This window comes from Stigmatopora argus, chromosome 21 (genome assembly GCF_051989625.1).
Source record: "Stigmatopora argus isolate UIUO_Sarg chromosome 21, RoL_Sarg_1.0, whole genome shotgun sequence".
NCBI lineage: Eukaryota > Metazoa > Chordata > Actinopteri > Syngnathiformes > Syngnathidae > Stigmatopora > Stigmatopora argus.
In genome coordinates, this window is record NC_135407.1 from 9,835,752 (window position 1) to 9,849,672 (window position 13,921).

Sequence of the window (13,921 nt, forward strand, 5' to 3'; positions counted from 1 at the left end):
TGACATATGGTAATTGATTGCAATAAAAGCAGGTATTACATATCTGTAGGAATTAGTATCATACATACTGCATGTTTTTCTCTGTTTTCAGGAAGAAGAATCAAGTGACAGCAACAAATTTTACCCCCACCTTATGAAACCCATGTCAAACAGAGAAAGGTACATGAGCACTTGATTCATTTCTAAAATAATACATGTCAAAAACATATTGGTTGGTGTCATTTGCTCTGTAGGCCAAAAAGTGGTCAATGGTAAAAAAAAAATCTGTAACCTTGCATGCGCTGTAGCTGTGCTTTGTAATTAATGACAGCCAAATAATTATGTTTCTCTTTTTTGCTTTGCCTACAATCATTAGGAATTTTGTGCTCAAGCATCGGGTATTCCTCTTGAGGAACTGGGAAAAAATGAGGGAGAAACAAGAGTTACTCAAACGAGAGGGTGAAAGAGAGAGAGACCCTAGCAGTCTGTCATTGTATACCCGCTGGGGAAGCGTCATCCGTGATGATGGCAACATCAAATCGGGTGAGCGGTTGAACTTTGCATTGACAGTTTGTACTTTTCTCCATAAAACGCAGCTGTTTCTTTTTATACTGCATATGACTTGTTCATTTATATTATATAGGAAAAAAAAGAAAAGTTTGCAAACTAACATATGCTGCTTGTTATTTTTTCAGATGTTTTCATGACTCAGTTTTCAGCCCTGCAAACGTCACGGTCAGTGCGTACGCGGAGGCTCGCTGCTGCTGAAGAAAACACAGAAGTCACACGCACTGCTCGCCTTGCACATATCTTCAAAGAGATTTGTGACATGATTACCAGCTACAAAGGTTAGTTATTAAATATTTTGGTTAGGCATCATTTGATACAGTGTCCCAAAGATTCTGTGCTCAGGTGTAGTTTATATTCCGAATAATACGGTAAACAACAGTTTGCATAGCAAACTAGAGGAGTTACCGTATTTTCACGACTATTCGGTGCATCGTATTTTTAGCCGCAGTGTCAATAACGAGTGCTATTTCTGTATTTTACACACACAAAGGACGCACCGTTTTTTTAGACGCATATATATTATATATGGATGAACATCGAAACGCAATGGCGCTGGCTACCGGAAGCAGCCTATTTCCGACTGCTGGGATATATAGTTCTTGCACGCTACACCCACACGCTAAAAACACGTTTTTAAAAAGGCAACGGAAGCAAAACTGAGTTCGGTTGTACTTTATTTAGCCATTTTACACTTACTCACGTCATCATCACCCACAAAACCATCAAAGTCCTCATTTTCTGTGTCCGAATTGAACAATTGTCCATCGAAAACGCTGAGTTTAATACGTTTGTCCAGGCGGCCACAATTCATTCGCAAATGGTAGCTAGTAGCTAGCGTAACTATTCCAAGGCTGTCTTCCATGGTTCGCAACTGTGTTGATGCCGATCGCCAGGCCACAATCCATTCGCAAATAGTAGCTAGCTAGTGTTGATGCCGATCGGCAGGCCACAATACATTGGGTGTATTGACAAAAAAAAAACTATATATCCCAGCAGTCACTGCGCAGTACTTTATCTACGGGAAAATAGTAGAGTCGGGGGCTGCTTGCCATAGTTGTCCTATCGACTGATTTATTTTATTTTATCGTGATAACAATTTTAGTATTGGTCCATATATAAAGCGCACTGGATTATAAGGCGCCCTGTCTATTTTGGAGAAAATTTCAGACTTTTATGTGCGCCTTATAGTCGTGAAAATACGGTACATCTATTCTGGTCTTAGTTCTCTTCTACACTAAACTTGGGTCATATTATAACTAGAAAATACAATTCTGTAGAAATTCCATACAAATACTTTGAAGTGGCCGTTAGGTCACTACCTGTGGATTTTGGGTAATTTACATGTCACTTCCTATTGATTTTGGCTCATTTAAGGCTGGGTCACTTCGTTTTCAAATTCAAAAAAGTCCAAAGGATTTGTCCCTGGTCCATTCCATTTTCATTTATTCATCTTCCATACCACGCATCCTCAAAAGGGTTGCGGGGGTTGCTGGAGCCTAATCCATCTGATTTGGGGCAAAAGGCAGACTACACCTTAGACTGGTCGCCAGTCAGCCGTAGGGCACACAGAGAGACATACAACCATCCTTACTCACAATTATACCGCTCTTAGCGGGAATCGAGCCCGCGCCTGCCCGCACTGAAGTCAGGCGGGTGAACCCCGACACCACGAGGCGTCCTCCATCCCATATATTTAATTTTATTTGTATGCTCTGCACTACTATATAATTGCCAATAAAGAATTAATGTTTTTTTAATGGTGCATTTTTTTGTTTTAATTTTACCTACCTCAGATTCCTCCAGCCAGACACTTGCTGCTCCACTATTGAACCTCCCATCACGGAAAAGGTAACAATGGACGCCTATTTATAGTATAAAACCTTTAAAGGTAAAAGAGACAAACACTTGCTTTTTTTTGCAATAATAGAAACAGCCATTACTATGAGAAGGTGTCAGACCCTTTGGATTTGAGCACCATTGAGAAGCAAATCCTCACCGGCCATTACAAGACTGTTGAAGCATTCGACACTGACATGCTTAAAGTGTTCCGCAATGCTGAGGTAGGCAGGTGTCCCATTATGTGCTACATCGAATGTACCCTTTACCATGAATTATGTAAGCACAATTTTTCAGTGGTGTCAAGTTACAGATTAACACTTGAAGGAGAAATTTTGCTGTTAGCACTTGGAATTAGCATTACAATGTTTAAAATGACAAAAAAAAACTAAAGGAGCAAAAACATAAACGTGTATATGTACGAGTAGTTGGTAGAAGTACTAGTGTAAATCTTAATTTTTGTGTACCACTTACATAAAACTCGGAATCCAAACGTTGTGTGCAATTGACAATATTTTGATCAAGTGCAGTATTTTGCTGTTTAATATACCCCCCACCCCCATTTAATATACCCAGGTATATTAAAGGGCAGGGGTATATTAAATGGTGCACAAACGGGAAGGTACGATCCACTACGCACTCTTTATGCCGTGACGGGGTGCATCAACGTTTTGCAGACAAAAACTACTTACTGCTCAGGTTAAAACTACTTAGTGCTGAATAAAGTCTGACTTGGAATTTTAATGAGGTTAAGTATCTATAATTATGCCCCCATGAACACCATACAAATTTTGCCAAAAAACCTGAGTTGCCGTTTAATATACCCGGGTATATTAAACGGCAGGGGTGTATTAAATGGCGCACAAACGGGAGGCTCAAAAAAGCAAAAATCATCAAACTGCAAAATACAGTAGGTTCTTTTATGAATATTGCTGAGAAAGAGTCTTGACCAATTCTCCTATGATTAATCCAGTGGGAGAATAGTAATTACAGTATAGTTGAATACTAATGAACAAAGTGCTATGGGTCCTGCCTGAGAAGGCCACTGCTTTAAGATTGTCGGAGATTACTGATGCAGCCGAGTCCAGACTATTCGCATTTAGTTCTATATACATCTGATATCTATCGGTTTTATGTTAGGTTGAATAATGAATTTGATTCATGTCAGAAAAATATTTCAAATATTCAAAAATCAAATAATTCAACACTTCCGGTGTGTGGCTCCAGTTTCTTACCTAGGTCTACAATGTCTTGTGTGTCTGTCTTGCTACTGCCACCAAGACATTTCCCGAATACGGGATGAAATAAAGTTCTAATCTAATCTAAACGAAATAAGAATGTGTGAACTTTTTGAGAGTTAGTCATTAAATTTTAGAAACTCATAGCGCCTCTCACCTATTGGTTCATTTTTGAATCTTCCCAAAATATTAGTGGAATGTCTTTTTGTGTGTTTTATCTAAGTCTTATGAATGTCTTTTGTTCTATCAGAAATATTATGGCAGGAAGTCATCAATAGGAAGGGATGTGTGCCGGCTGCGGAAAGCTTACTACAGTGCACGTAACGAGGCTGCTGTGCAGATCGATGAGATTATGGGCGAGACTGCCAGTGAGGCTGACAGCTCTGACTCACTTGAGCGTGACAGAGCCCACCACCATGGAGTGGCCGGATCTCATGACAAGGATGATGATATAATTCGTTGCATCTGTGGGATGTACAAAGACGAAGGCTTGATGATCCAATGTGAAAAGTGCATGGTAAGAAACCAAGTGCAATCACAGAAGTCAAATTTTTTTGCCTCGTTTGCTTTTTGACCGAAGCAAACAGGTTATGACACTAAATAAAATTGCTGAGACTAAACTAAACTGATTTCCTTTAGATTCATAGAAAACCACCAAATATTCTGAATTCCAAACATGATCCAATCAGAAGAGCAAACTGTTTTTTTCTCCTATTGACGTTAGTAACTAATCATAAAATAATTAACAATTATTTTTGATATTTGTTTAGTCACTTAAAGCCATTGTCCAATTTAACATCTTATTTTAGCAGTAAATATTTATTTGATTTCTATCTAGCTGCAAACATATTTTACTTAAAACAATGGTCAAATTTGTTCCAGGAAAAAAATGATAGTCAATTCAATCCATTAAAAAAAAAAAGAATCAATGCCAACCAGTTTGAATACCTTGTGTATATGATCATTTATACTGTAATCAATCTAGCAACCTCAGTTTTGATTGGAATTCTCAGTATCAAAAAGGTTAGTAGGTACAACGTCACTCGTTCTCATGATATAGGTTTAATATTTTTTATGTTGTTGCATTTAATCATTAAATATGATCACATGAGCAACATTTGTTTCATGGAATTTTTTTGGGGGAAAATGATTCTGTTATAATCTCAAATGCAAACCAAATCTTTTGGCTTACCTATGGAGTGATCGGTGGAATTAATCTATTCTAAAAACATCTGATACCGAAAGGCATAGAGTGAAGTGATCAAAAATCGATTAGTTTGTGAACGGAGCTTTGTAAACCAATGTTCCACTTTGTTTTTCATCAATGTCATGGACCATACTTGTTTCATTCAAGGTGTGGCAACACTTTGACTGTATGCGGTTGGAGACGGAAGTGGAACACTACCTGTGTGAGGAGTGTGATCCGAGGCCAGTTGACACGGTATGTCTATATACAAAAGGATTCCCAAAATTCCTGCTGAGTCTACAGTTCTTGGATATTACATTTGTCACTGTCATTTTTGTGTTAAAGGAAGTTCCAATGATACCTCAACCCAGCTATGCTCAAGCTGGCTCTGTTTACTACATCTGTCTCCTAAGAGATGAGCTGCTTCTTCACCAAGGTATTAATGTACTACCACCCACTCTCGTGGAACATTTGTAGTTAGAATTTAGTTTAGTTTATGTATTGTACTTGAGTTTATCTTTTAAATCCAATACATTTTCCTGTGTGTGTAGGGGACTGTGTGTACCTGATGAGAGACAGCAGACGCACGACTGAGGGGCAACCCATCAGACAGTCTTACCGCCTCTTGACTCACGTGAATCGAGACAAACTGGACATCTTCCGCATTGAGAAACTCTGGAAGAATGAAAAGTAATTAAATTAACTTTCCATACAGTGGGGAAACTGTTTACATGATTCTCCATGGACACTTTTATATTTACTAGGGGTGGAATGGTACACGAAAATGTAATTTCAGTTCCATTTTTGAAGTTCATAGCTTGATTCATTTTCAGTACACAAAAGGCAAGGAAAAAAAGCATTTATGTGAAAAAATATAAACAACAGAATAAAAGTGAACCCTTTTAGTTGATATTTCCAATGAATTACACTGAGTTAATAAAATTTAAACAAATAAAATATTTGGAATAATTATGAAATCTTAGAATTATAAATAAACTAGCAAAACTGTAAGCTTTGAATTCTTATCAGCAACAAACTGAATAATACAATTAACAAAAAATAAAATAAAATGGTACTATAAGTGAATCAAACATACGAAACTGAAATGGTTCCATACATCCGCGTGAACCGTTACACCCATAATTTTTGTAACATTGGAGTAAAATTGTGGCTTTTATCCAACCTTGAAGGGGTGAACGATTTGCATTTGGCCACCACTACTTCCGTCCTCACGAGACACACCATTCGCCCTCACGACGGTTCTACCAGAACGAGTTATTCCGCATGCCACTCTACGAGATTATCCCTCTTGAAGCAGTCGTGGCGACATGCTGTGTTCTTGACCTCTACACATACTGCAAAGGTCAGAAAATGATTCATTTTTTTCTCTTTCAAGTTGTGTACATCATGACTTATATAGTTTGTTGTCTTTCCAAAGGACGACCGAAGGGGGTAAAAGAGCCAGATGTGTACATTTGTGACTACCGTTTGGACAAGTCGGCTCACCTTTTTTACAAGATCCATCGTAACCGCTACCCAGTGTGTACCAAGCCATACGCCTTCAACCATTTCCCCAAGAGACTGACGCCCAAGAGAGACTTCTCGGTAAGACGGGTGCGTCCTGCGTCCACTCCTATAAGAATACTCTATAAATATTTCTGGGAGCAAAATTAACTTCACAGTTTAGCGTTATGCCCTCACAGTTTAAATGTTTGTGATTTTACTCCCAACTTTGGCTTACATACTTTGTAGAGCAGAGGTGGCCTAGTCCGGTCCTCGAGAGCCCATATCCAGTCTGTTTTCCATATCTCCCTCCTCTACCACACCTGAATCAAATGATCAACTCATCAGCAAGCTGTCCAGAAGCTTCATACCGATCCCGATTATTCGATTCAGGTGTGGTGGTGGAGACATGGAAAACAGACTGGATAGGGGCTCCCGAGGACTGGACTTGGCCACCCCTAACTCTAACCCTATCTCTAACGCTAACCCTAAACCTAACCCGAAACGCTAGGGTTTGGTTTAGGTTTAGGTTTAGGTTTAGGTTTAGGTTTAGGGTTAGGTTTAGGGTTAGGGTTAGGGTTAGGTTTAGGTTTAGGTTTAGGTTTAGGTTTAGGGTTAGGTTTAGATTTAGGGTTAGGGTTAGGGTTAGGTTTAGGGTTAGGGTTAGGTTTAGGGTTAGGTTTAGAGTTAGGGTTAGGGTTAGGTTTAGGGTTAGGTTTAGGGTTAGGTTTAGGGTTAGGGTTAGGGTTAAGTTTAGCGTTAGGTTTAGGGTTAGAGTTAGGGTTAGGCACAGGGGTGGCCAACTCAGGTCCTCGAGAGCCCCTATCCAGTCTGTTTTCCATATCTCCCTCCTCTACCACACCTGAATCAAATGATCAACTCATCAGCAAGCTGTCCAGAATCTTCATACCGATCCCGATTATTTGATTCAGGTGTGTTGGTGGAGGGAGACATGGAAAACAGATTGGATAGGGGCTATCAAGGACCGGACTTAGCCACCCCTAACTCTAACTCTAACCCTAAACGCTGGGTTATGGTTAGGTTTAGGGTACATCACCCTTGTGTATAAGTCACAGGCCCAGCCAACCTCTGGAAAAAAGTGTGACTTTTATTCCAGAAAATGCTGTAAGCATTGTTATATCATCATCATATAATTAAGGTTTGCATGAGGTAGGAAGAGTTAGTCATTTAATCAAGGCTCAATACTTCTTAAAATTTAAAAAAATAGAAGCAAGTAAATAAATTTGTTCGACCCTGTGGAAAAATGTAACATTTACAGTTTGGCGCATAATGTGATTGACTGCTTTCTTCTTATACCCTGCAAACTCCCCACAGGAAGGTCCAGACCTGGGGCCATACTATTTCTATTAATGATGTATTTACCTAAGGGGAGGTTTGAAAACACAAGTGAGACGTTTGAGCGTACATGTGCGTTGACATATGTGTAGTCCAAACAGACGAAAGTAAGGAAGCCTTTTTGAGTGTCTGTGGTGGATGCAGGTGCAGTTCCCAGATCAGTTTTCCAGCACTCCTAGGCATTCTGGATCCTCTTTGTTTAGTCCACTCCGATCAGTCCAAGGCGTTTTGGTTTAGTCTAACCAAGGTTTTCAGGAACACAACTTTTACTTCATTGTAAGCAAGTTTGATGCTAATAATGATGAGCAAAGCAAGTTTAATAGTAAAGCAAACGTATTCTTCGTTGCAAGCAAATGTATAATAATATTAAATAAAATCCTGACAAGGAGCACCTGCAATGAATGGCGTATCTTAAAATTCGTTTGCGCCAGATAGTAAGATGCAGTAGTAGTTGTGGTGGTGGGTGTAGTGGTAGTGCTAGTGGTAGTTTACTACTATTAGTAGTAGTAATAGTGGGGGATCGTGTTCTACATCCACTAGATGGACCTTTAGTAGTAGTAAAAGTAGTACAGTGGTACCTCGAGATACGAGCTTAATTCGTTCCGGGACTGAGCTTGTATGTCGATATTCTCGTAACTCGAACGAACGTTTCCCATTAAAATGAACTAAAAACAAATTAATTCGTTCCAACCCTCTGAAAAAACACCAAAAACAGGATATTGGATTGGATTTTTTATTTATTTCTTCTAATTCGCCATCTATTAACAAAGTAACACATAACTTGTGGTTTAATATTACTAAAATTATACGGATTTCGAAGGGGGGAAAGAGAGATACGGACAGAGAGAGGGGTCCGAAGGGGGGGATGCTTATTGCATGGCAACACGCTCATTTAATAACATAAACAAATTTAAATGAACTTGGATTACGATGCATACACTCAAAAATAAGTTTAATCTAACCTTATACTAAGCTTAATTCTAATTTTGTATTAAAGTTTGATACCTTTTTGCCCCGCCTCCACCCTGACTTTCACTATCGATGGGCTGTTTGCTTTTGTATTCCCTTCAAAATATTCCGAAAATGATGCACACAAATGTCCTCACAATAGAATAACGCATGACCACTTGCCAACAAGAAGTAGTCTTGTATTAGTGATCGCTCCGCCAACGGGAGCTAGCAGGCTAAGGGGGAAAAACACTGAAAAAATGCAACGCTCCGCCCAGTGCTCACAGAGACATTACAAAGAGGGAGTTGCGACCAGAGACATTACACGAGAGAGTTGCGGGGAGAGAGCCAGTGCCCTTGATGTTCTTATGTGCAGCCAACGAGAAGTGATATATACTTCTCGTATTAGCGATCGCTCCGTATTTCGCGCTGAGCGACGGAAAAAAAACACTGAAAAAATGCAACGCTCTGCCCAGTGCTCGTAGATATCTGTTATACACGAAAGAGATGCGGCAAAAAAGACAGTGTGCTAAAATCATAAACAGCCTCATGTCTTGGCCACCTGTCTTTCTCGTATCTCAAAATTTGTCTCGTATCTAGAGATAATTATTTGCTCGAAATTTTACTCGTATCTCGAAATGCTCATATGTCAGGGTGCTCGTATGTCGGGGTGCTCGTATGTTGAGGTACCACTGTAGTTGTTAGGAGTTGTGTTATACATCTACTAGATGGAGCTGTGCTTAAGGGAATTTCATACAATGATTCAATATTGATCCATATGTAAGGTACATCGGATTACAAGGCTCACTTTCGGGTTTTGAGACACTGTTTTTCTAATTGCGCCTTATAGTCCTGAATATACGGTACTCTGAAACACGTTTTGTATGTGAAGAATTTAAAATGTCCGCCGTGTTGTCCATAGGGGTGGTTTTGAGTGTGAATGATTGTCTATATGTGACCCTTATGTGATGCTCCTCACTCCCGCACGTTTGTGTTCTTAAGGGAAGTGTGATTTTCATGAATCTGTTGCAGTGACGCTAAATCTTGTACATGTAAATAATTGCCCCATGATCTTTTGTAGCCTCACTACGTACCCGACAACTACAAGAGGAATGGCGGCCGCTCGGCGTGGAAAAGTGAGCGTTCCAAAGGATCTGAAGGCTGCGAGGACGATGGCTCTTCGTGCGAGCGCGGCGATGACATCCCACAAGAGACTGAACTTAGGAGATCGGAGGAGGACATGGACGCGGCTACGAGTGGTTCTGAACTTTTAGCGGGAAAGCCACCACAAGTAGAAGGGGACAATGGTGAAGATGAAGAGGGTGCTGAAGGGGAAGGGGCACAGGTGGAGGAGCAAAAAGAGCAGGAGGAGGTCTCCACAGAAAGGATAGGGGAGATTCTAGAACTGCCGTCTTCTTCAGCTTGCTCGCCACTCCACCACCCCATGCTGGGCAGGAGGGAGGCTCAAAGGGAGAGACTCAACAAGATTCTCTTGGATCTGCTGCACAGAACACCCAGCAAGAATGGTGAGGCACCTGGCACACAGCGAAGGTGGTAGGCCAACAAATGACTGAGGGCTTGAGTCCATTTATATAGAGAAATGGATACATATATGTACATCCAAATGCTTGTCATTGGGTGGGGTTAGAATTTGAAAAGGATTCATTCGCAAAGAGGCAAGAAAAGTCTGTCTCTTAAAACAATTTTCACTGAGGCCATTCAAACTGAAGGATAAAGGGATGTAAGTCATGAGTGGTTAGGATAGTCAGTCGCATTTGTCTCACAGATTTTCTGGGTTTTTGCTTTGTCCAAACTTTGCCTAAAAGTAACCTTGCATTATTTATTTTTTTCAAAATTAAAAAAAAATATTCTTCATAATCCTGGGTGTCATTTTATCAGGCTTGCTGTTGGATTAAATTTGAATATTTAATGTTTGGTTTTACTTCCGATTGGGCAGAGGTGAGTCTTGTGTTGGTGGGAAAGAATCAGACAGTTTGCAACAGCAAGCACAAATAACCCCTAACCTCTGAAATTTCAATGGAAATTATCTCGAAAACCTGATATAATGGCATCGATGGTTATAATAAAAATGTAAAACATAACAGGAGATCACCTTTGGTCTTCCCCTTTGCCACAATGTTGAATCACATTGGTTACATATGAATCAGTTCCTAAACATCTATTATGAATTCAATAGTATTTATCCTTGCGAGGCGTCGTACAGTCTGAACTGGTTGCCAGCCAATTGCGGGGTATTAATTTCAAAACATCTACTAATATATTTTTTAAATTTCAAAAAAAAAAAAACAGCTGCCCAATAAGTACAACTCGTGAATCCTAATACACCAAAATATGTGATGTGTCTGGTAGAAACACTGAGGAAGGCATTACTGACAAAGCACGACCAAAATTATACAGAGAGGCTAACAGTTTCAATTTGCATTATACAGTATAGCAACAACAAAAAAGCCATCATTTTACAAAGGCAAACTACTCTTCCCAAAAAGTTTACCGGACTACACAAACCCACCTATCCAAGTTGTAATTTCACAATATTTACTTTTTAAACTTAGCAGAATACCATAATGGGGTGAACAACAACAACAACATCAAATCCATTATTGACTTCACCTCTTAGTAATGTCTGTCAAAGCTCTTAAGCGTCCCCTTTTTGTGTTCTTCCAACAGCTGTAGATGTCAGTTATCTCCTGGAGGAGGGGGCAGGGCGGCGCCTACGGCGACGGACACTTGGATTTGGTGATTTTCTTGGCAGAAAGTAATATTGCAACATGCCAGGCAAGCCGACTGCCTTTCACACTCGAAACGAGCCTAATTGGCTATCAAACCCCTCCAGATAAATAACACCTTGTGGACCTTCTCTAGGTTACCTCTTCCAGGACTTGATCATCTCTCGAGATGGTGGAGGGGGTTTGGAAGCACCGACTTTAGGTCTATATATTTTCAATGAGTGTTGTTCAGAGGATCATAGGACAAGAAAAGCCCACACATCAACTGAAATGACACGTGGTACAGAGTAGCACACTGAAAGCAATCGCTCAGTTCGTGCAGAATGCAGATGATTATGCTGGAGTACTGGGCCCCCTTGTGGGACCATGCTGCAATGTCAGCGTGTCAAATGAGGGAGGGTATGTGCTGGAACTTTTGGAGGAAAAGTAAACTAGGAGCGAGGCAATATGCTGCTCGTGAGGAAAAAATAGAGGGCGTAGACTGCACTTTTTGTACCATGGATATAGTGAAGCTCTATGTAATGTATCGGTAATTGAAACACACTAAAGTAGTACTGGGTGCAATGTGGAAAAAAAGCAAGTCTATATTATCTTTTATCTGTTTTACTGTAGTCAGCCTACTTATGTAGACACAGATTGGGCCTGCTTGTTTTTCCTTTTTTAAGAGAGGGAGGGAAAATTGTGCGCTTTTTGTTAGTGTTTTGATTTCCCATTTTTGCCCTAACTTCTTCGTCGAGGATGGTCAGCTTTCCAAATGATGGATTCACCAGCTAAACTAAATCAGGTGGGACGGACACTGGCTCGAACAGTAAGGCCTTACTCAGCTGTGTTCTCTGACTGCCTGATTTTGAGCGTGTGTTCGTATACGCTCATTGTGTATCTATAGTCGACACAATTTTTTGATTTTTTTTTTAGGGGAAAAAAACAAAAAATAAGGGCTTAATGGCAATTAACAGTTTTAAGAAAACTATGGCAAACAATGCTTAACATTAAATGTATCGTGATGGTCATATTTTCTTATATTCTGTGAGACAAGTGTATACTGTATATTGGGAGGGGAATGGACTTTGTCCCTTTGTTCTTCTTTGCCATGGAGAATGTTTTAAAAGAATTAGTGAAATGTGATGAGTAACCCCCAACCCCAAATGCCTCTCAGCAGAAAAGGGCCAAGATGCAGTGTCCCAATTTTGCAACAAACTGACAAAGAATCCATTAGAATGACTGACACTGAGGATGGAGACTGGCAACAGTTTAGCTGTACAGTGCCAACTTATGTATATAGACACACGCTTTACGTTGAGGGTTTTCTCTTAAAGCAATATCTTGAAAAATGATTTTGTTTATTATTGTACTGTACAGAACTCAAACATAAGTGTATTGCGGTTATTAAGATAATGCTAATATTTGAATTGCTTTGTATTGCTCTCATGAAATCACTTAAACTTGGAAGAAAGTACATTTTGTAAAACGTCTTTAATCTCATCATAATTTCCCCCGACAACGTAGAAGCATAAGTTAAGTTTTGTTGCCTATGAATGAAATTTGTATAAATGTGCATGAGCGAGAAGAATGTCAAATGGAACGCGAGGAGGCATTGGGGGACACAGCAGACACGCTTGCCACCGAATATTGTTAATAATGTTGCTTTTGTAAAGGAGTGTACTCCTTGTTTTGTTTTTGTTTTGCTGCAAAGTGTTGAACACTAAAAAAGCTAGCCAACATAAAAATGTTATAATATTTTTGAGCAGCGATTGAAACAAAAATTAACCTCTCAGACCATTATGACGTTCCTGTTATTTTTCTTCTTCTTCATTTAAATAGGAAATGGTTCTGTTTTGTGATAGCGGTCATTGTATGATGCTTGTACTTGTATTTGTGTGTTTTCTGTGATTTCTTTATTTTTAGACAATCACAAAATAAGATGCAAGCATTGTAAATGGCAGAATGGCTGACATTTTGTGACGTGTACAGTTTGTCAAAAATCTCTCCCACTCGTTTAAAGTTTGTAATTATGATTCTTAAGTCCTGGAAATATGCTGTTGGTTTTTACTTTTGTTTTTTCTTTGTTTATGTTTTGTTTGTTTTTGTTTTTTTAATAAAAAAGCACTACATTATTGTGAAAATACAGTGTGTTGTACTTTGTTAATGCAATAACGAGAATCTATATTGAAGTTGTTTGAGTTTATTCATTTTGGTTTACTATTAAAATGTAGAGAACATAAAATTGGTTATATATGTATATATATGTTCATATATGTACATGTATGTATATGTTTGTATATATATGTATATATATGTGTATATATCTATATATTTATATATATAACCAATTTGATATTCTCTCTCTCTCTCTCTCTCTCTCTCTCTCTCTCTCTCTCTATATATATATATATATATATATATATATATATATATATATAAATATATTATTTTATCGTGACAAAACCTGCCTGTTTACCTCTGGATGTTGCCAACGGCAACCTGCTCCCATAATAAATTTTCTAATTAAACGGGTTTTACGATGCGCACCACAATCAAACATTATTAGGGCCCAAGGA

At 39.1% G+C, this 13,921-nt stretch overlaps 1 protein-coding gene across 1 annotated transcript in view; it reads left to right on the forward strand.

Annotated features, from left to right (window-relative positions):
* The window catches only part of ash1l (ash1 (absent, small, or homeotic)-like (Drosophila)), a 46,297-nt gene extending 32,811 nt beyond the window's left edge, over positions 1 to 13,486 (forward strand). The window contains exons 15-27 of the mRNA XM_077589938.1: positions 92 to 159; positions 356 to 522; positions 675 to 827; positions 2,343 to 2,397; positions 2,477 to 2,609; positions 3,874 to 4,140; positions 4,978 to 5,064; positions 5,155 to 5,245; positions 5,361 to 5,499; positions 6,000 to 6,172; positions 6,248 to 6,414; positions 9,698 to 10,142; positions 11,305 to 13,486. Coding sequence (XP_077446064.1) covers positions 92 to 159; positions 356 to 522; positions 675 to 827; positions 2,343 to 2,397; positions 2,477 to 2,609; positions 3,874 to 4,140; positions 4,978 to 5,064; positions 5,155 to 5,245; positions 5,361 to 5,499; positions 6,000 to 6,172; positions 6,248 to 6,414; positions 9,698 to 10,142; positions 11,305 to 11,396 — 2,037 coding nt within the window. The 3' untranslated portion in view covers positions 11,397 to 13,486. The remainder of the gene's footprint in view (positions 1 to 91; positions 160 to 355; positions 523 to 674; positions 828 to 2,342; positions 2,398 to 2,476; positions 2,610 to 3,873; positions 4,141 to 4,977; positions 5,065 to 5,154; positions 5,246 to 5,360; positions 5,500 to 5,999; positions 6,173 to 6,247; positions 6,415 to 9,697; positions 10,143 to 11,304) is intronic.
* Positions 13,487 to 13,921: the final 435 nt, after the last annotated feature.